The 5,999-nt window shown below is 44.7% G+C and overlaps 1 protein-coding gene across 1 annotated transcript; it reads left to right on the top strand.

Moving 5' to 3' along the window:
• Nucleotides 1-2,441: 2,441 nt before the first annotated feature.
• LOC130868420 (melanoma-associated antigen B4-like) lies at nucleotides 2,442-3,573 on the top strand. Its single transcript, XM_057760648.1, has one exon. It carries the CDS (start codon nucleotides 2,482-2,484, stop codon nucleotides 3,571-3,573), a length of 1,092 nt encoding a protein of 363 aa, XP_057616631.1. The 5' UTR covers nucleotides 2,442-2,481.
• The last annotated feature ends 2,426 nt before the right edge of the window (nucleotides 3,574-5,999 follow it).

Below are 5,999 nucleotides of genomic sequence, written 5' to 3'. Positions count from 1 at the left end.
GACCTCACTTCTGGGCTCTGATCAGCAGGCTATGGGAACAGAAGGGGAGGGGACAGAAGGTGAGCATAATAATCAGTTCCGTGCTCTGATAAGAGGATTATATCAGTTCTGGGCTCTGATCAGAAGTCTATCGGAACAGAAGGGGAAGGGTCTGAAGGTGAGGATAATATCAGTTCCGGGCTCTGATCAGAGGATTATATCAGTGTGCTCTGATCAGAAGTCTACAGGAACAGAAGGGGAAGGGCCGGAAGGTGAGGATAATATCAGTTCCGGGCTCTGGTCAGAGGATAATATCAGTTCCGGGCTCTGATCAGAAGTCTATGGGAATCTAAGGGGAGGGGCCGGAAGGTGAGGATGACCTCACTTCCGGGCTCTATTCAGCAGTGGAAGGGAACGCAAGGGAAAGGGCCTTAAGGTGAGCATAGTATCAGTTCCGGGCTCTGATCAGAGGATTATATCTGTTCTGGGCTCTGATCAGAATTCTACAGGAACAGAAGGGGAAGGGCCGGAAGGTGAGGATAATATCAGTTCTGGGCTCTGATCAGAAGAATACGGGAATCTAAGGGGACAGGCCGGAAGGTGAGGATGACCTCACTTCTGGGCTCTGGTCAGCAGGCTATGGGAACAGAAGGGGAGGGCCCGGAAAGTGAGGATAACCTCACTTCCGGGCTCTGTTCAGAAGAATATATCAGTTTTGTACTCTGGTCAGAAGTCTGTGCGAACCGAAGGGGAGGTGCCGGGAAGGTGAGGATAATATCAATTCCTGGCTCTGATAAGAGGATTTTATCAGTTCCCAGCCTGTTCTGAAGTCTATGGGAACAGAAGGAGAGGGGCTGGAGGTGAGGATAATATCAGTTCTGGGCTCTGATCTGCAGTCTATGGGTGCAGAAGGGGAGGGGCCAGAAGGTGAGGATAATATCAGATATGGCCTCTGATCAGAACTCCTGGGAATGGTAGGTGAGCATGATCTCACTTCCTTTCTCTGTTCAGAAGTGTATGGGAACAGAAGGAGCGTGGCCGGAAGTTGAGCATTACTCTTTTTCCGTGGACTCTGCTGACAGAAGTTGAATTGTCCTGTCATCTTAGTGATCGATTCTAGGTAATTCTGGGTTTGGGTTGGGTAATCTGTTTTAAAATTGTCAGAATTTATCTCTCCAATTCCTCCTTGTCCCTTTTAGCCCTTTAATCGGAGAAGCTGCTTTCGGTCAGGGGCCTGTTTGCATCTTTGGTATTTTTGGGGGGATGGAGCAGTTTTACCAAGAGCCCGTTTTTTTGTTTTGTTTTGTTTTGTTTTTCTGCTGGTCTCATTGAATGAAGGCCCTGGCAGAGGGCACTAGACTTCACCAAAACAAAATTACTGGGCTTTAAGGGGCTAGAGAGAAACCCATCTTTAAAATTCCATGCTCTGGGTCTGTTGGTGTGGTAGATATACACAGACAGGTGATGCTGTGTCATGGCAAAATGGTTTTGCACAGTTACATGCTTCTGCCCATACATGGTGGCTGTAATGAGTCTGTTGTGACAGGCTCTGTCCCTTTATGGCAGCCTAAGTCGGTCCATTTGCACAGATCTCTGCCACTACATAGGGATCTATGTGGGTAAATACATATGCCCATAGGTCTCTCCTTGGATGGTGGCCTAAGTGGGTTTGCATAATCATAGGACTTCACCCCTGTATAGTGGCCTAAGTGGGTCTAATAAGGACCAAAGACTGAAGTTCTCCTTCACTTTCCCTTAAGAAAGTAAGGCAGAGCCGGGCGGTGGTGGCGCAGGCCTTTAATCGCCTTTAATCCCAGCACTCGGGAGGCAGAGGCAGGCGGATCTCTGTGAGTTCGAGGCCAGCCTGGTCTAGAAGAGCTAGTTCCAGGACAGGAACCAAAGCTACAGAGAAACCCTGTCTCGAAAAACCAAAAAAAAAAAAAAAAAAAAAAAAAAAAGACAGTGTTTCCTCATCACCACAATAACCTAGACATTCTACCCCAGTCAGATGAAGTCAGGATGAAGATTTTTAATCACCATGAAAACAACACTCCTTTTAAGAGCAAAATCCCTCCAGTATTTCAATTTTTGCTAGTACTGAGTCCTGATTGTCATCTGAATGATGAAGTGGGAAGAAAGGCAGTTTAAATTTCTACCTGAGTGATACTGAGGGAGTTTGTAGTGTTAGTTTGAGAAGAACAAAAGGAAGTGGGTATAAAGGACTTTGCTAATAATTCATATGATTAATTATGAATGTAAAGTAAGGGAACTCTTGAATCTTGATCCCAAGGGACCCCAGTGAAAGGCCTGACCTACTCTTGGAAGCGTCAGACTAGATTTTCATGCAGTGGTCTAACAAGTTTTAATTTCCTCCACAGGGTTTGCAGAATAGAGACTGATCCATGAGTACAGGAGCCCTGGTATGTTCCAAGAAAGATGTCCTTCTGGAAAGCTGCAAAAGCAGGTCTTTGTTAAATCCCAGGTATACTTTATCTGGTAACAATGTGGTACTTACAGATTTCCATTGTCACCCTTCCAGATTCCTGCCTTGTCAGATCCCCTGCTTCATCCCTGAGCCCAGTCATCATGCCTAGGGGTCAAAAGAGTAAGAGCCGCTCCCGTGCAAAACGACAACAGGCACGCAGTGAGCTCCAGGGTCTCCCAGAAGTTCACACTGGAAAAGAAGCTGCATGTCCTCCTGTTGACCAGAGTGATGGCTCCAGGTTCCCTGATGTTTGTGCTCTACAGGAGCTAAAACCCCCTGGATCTCGCAGGGCAGATGTGTCCTGCACAGGCTCTGGTGTGGGTGTTAGGAATGCTGTTGTTCTTGCTGATAAGCAAACTTCAGGTGCAATTCAGACAGTGACCTCTATTCAGCACACATTTAAGGAACCGATCATGCGGAAGGCTAGTGTACTAATAGAATTCCTGCTGGATAAGTTTAAGATGAAAGAGGCAGTTACACGGAGTGAAATGCTGGCAATAGTAAACAAGAAGTATAAAGAACAGTTCCCTGAGATCCTCCGTAGAACCTCTGCACGCCTAGAGCTAGTCTTTGGTCTTGAGTTGAAGGAAATAGATCCCAACACTCAGTCCTATATGGTGGTGGGTAAACTGGGTCTCTCCACTGAGGGAAGTCTGAGTAGCAATTGGGGGTTGCCCAGGACAGGTCTCCTGATGTCTGTCCTGGGTGTGATCTTCATGAAGGGCAATCGTGCCACTGAACAAGAAGTCTGGCAGTTTCTGAATGGAGTAGGGGTATATGCTGGAAAGAAGCACTTAATCTTTGGGGAGCCCCAAGAGTTCATAAACAAAGATCTAGTGCAGGAAAATTACCTGGAGTACCGCCAAATTCCTGGCAGTGATCCTCCATGCTATGAGTTCCTGTGGGGACCCAGAGCCCATGCTGAAACCACCAAGATGAAAGTTCTGGAAGTTTTAGCTAAGGTCAGTGGCACTGTCCCTAGTGCCTTCCCTAATCTCTACCAGTTGGCTCTTAGAGATCAGGTAGGGGGAATAAGAAGGAGAGGTCAAGGAAGGGCTGGCACCATTGTCAAAGCCAGGATACAATCCAAGACTCCATCCTACAAGTAGTTGAATCTGTTCTATGGTTTCCATATTATATTTGAAGAACAGTCAGCCTCCTAATGAGTGGAGAGTTCATAGAATACCAGAACCAAAATGTATACGTTCTTGACCTTCTATACATTAGTAAAACATAGATATTTTTGTTACTTTGTAAATGTCTCTTTAATCAGCGATTTGCATAATGCTTATGTTAGCTGCATAAAGTGGTTAGTCACTTGTGAATTTAGGACTCAAGAGTTTTGTTACTTTCAACAAATTGGAAAACCTTACCTTATTAAAATGTTATGTAACATTGCATTGGAAAGAGGATTTGCACGGAAATGTGATGTCATATGATGATGAAAGTAAAGTGGCAAGTATTTTACTATTTTTGAAATTTTCATATTCCATTGCAATTTGTTAACAATATACTTTTTTTCCTTTCTTGTTAATGCTAAGTGAAATAAAGTTGCATTTGATGGCTTTACTTGGATTCATTAGAACGTAAATTGTAAACCTCTATTACTATATTCAAGAATTTACTCTTTGAATTTTTAAATTTTCTATAGCTCTGGCTGTCATGGAACTCACTCTGTAGACCAGGCTGGCTTCAAACTTAGACATCTGCCTGACTTTGTTTCCCAAGTGCTAGGATTAAAGGCATGTATAATGGGTTTGCTGCGGGTTCCCGGCAGCTTGCTGCAGAAAGCAGCCATTCCCAGGCAGGGACTGTGCAGGAGACCACGTAGCAGGAAGGTGGCTGGTCCCCAGCAAGCCTTGTGGGTGGCTGACTGGTCCCGGGCGACAGACAGTGGGTCCCAGGATGGGGCAAGTCCCTGGCAGTGGGCAGTCTTAGGCAGGGATGGCACACAGGACCACGTAGCAGGTCTCCAGGTCTCCAGGTGGTGGTAGGGGCCAGGCAAGAGAAAGACGGATAGCACACCATACCGAGTGAAGTTGGACATATATTTAGGGGTTATGGAAGGGAAGGGAGAAGGGTAGAACGTGGGAGAGAGAAGAGAGCAGAGAGGAGAGAGACTGAAGCTGCTTCTCTGAGAGGAAGATGAAAAAGAATAGAGAGACACAGAAGCAGAGGAAGTGGAGAAGTGGGGAGAGAGGCAGAAGCTGCCTCTCTGAGAGGGAGATGGAAAAGAGAGAGCTCAGGCTGGATGCTGAAGATCAGCCTGCCTCAGCGGATGGGGGAGGGAGTGGGCGTGGCTTGTCTCTTAAAGAGACAGAACAATCATTACAGCATTTGTCATCACTGCCCGGCTTATTTCCTTCAATTTTCAATTAAGCATTGATTCTCTGTAATTTCCCCTCTTCCCTTCAATAACTGGATCTAGTAAGGAAAACATGGTGTAGTCACTGACAATGAGGTTATCAGAGTCTAGGAGCAGCTATATTTAAGAAAGTGGATAATATATTAGGTAAGATTTAAAACACAAATAGAAACATGATAGGAACATGACATTTTCTTGAGAGCTAACTGTAGATCACTCTGGAATATATTAGAATAGGCAATTCAAAGGGTATAAATGAACGAAAATGTGGCTCAAAGATTATTGCTAGGATTTAATAATTGAGGAATATTTAATTTGCCTATGGGGTTGTTCCCTGTTAGACAAATTAAAGTTTGTGTTTTCAGTCAAGGGCTACCAGACTCACTAGGTGATTATCCAAATTATGCTTTTAAATATTTTTACCACCAAAATATTGAGCCCTCCTTTAGAGTTTCACAAGCTGTAATACAAAACATTTGGTGACTGAGTTTCATCAATGGCAAGTAATTTAAGTGCGGCTGTGTAATAGCCTGTGGTAAGTATTTTGAAATCCACAGTAGTGGGTTTCTTCTACCATGCAATATATCAAATCAAGCCAAATTAATAAGACCAGGTTTAATCTGAGCAAAGCAACTTCCAGGTTGCTCTGGTGGAGAGAAGAAACCAGGAGAGAAATCACACTGTTGAACCCAAGAAGGGGGCCTTAAATACCCTGTAGGTGTAGTCTTTGAGCAGCTCCAGGGGAGGAAATGCCAATGGCAGGCTTTCTGAGGGTGGGGTCTGGTCAGAGAGAGGTGGGGCTGGCATACCAGGTAAATATCTGGGCTGCGCTTGGAATGGGACCTGAGCTGGAGATTCCCAACATCCTGAATAAGTTGGAGGAGTGGTAAGGACCAGATTCATATGACATTTCTGAGAGCAGACAGACTAGGTCTGAATAAGGAAACAAATCTTAAAAATTCTTTTGGAATTTGACAGTGCCACAAATTTCCACTTGGGGCAAGAATGGACCATCAGCTCATTGCCCCAGTGCAGGTAAACAGAGTACACAGATTGTATATAACCATATTCAGAGAATTTTATTCAAAAAAAGTGATACTTGTGAAGAGGTACTAAGAAGTCACTGAATGCACAGTCAGTATACACAGGTAAAGTCAGATTATGTTCCAT

Source organism: Chionomys nivalis, chromosome X (assembly GCF_950005125.1).
Source record: "Chionomys nivalis chromosome X, mChiNiv1.1, whole genome shotgun sequence".
In the NCBI taxonomy this organism is placed as follows: domain Eukaryota; kingdom Metazoa; phylum Chordata; class Mammalia; order Rodentia; family Cricetidae; genus Chionomys; species Chionomys nivalis.
This window is presented reverse-complemented; position numbering and strand designations above follow the sequence as displayed.

Excerpts from the sequence above, each read along its gene's own strand:
- LOC130868420 (XM_057760648.1), top strand. The coding sequence starts at position 2,482 with ATGTGGTACTTACAGATTTCCATTGTCACCCTTCCAGATTCCTGCCTT.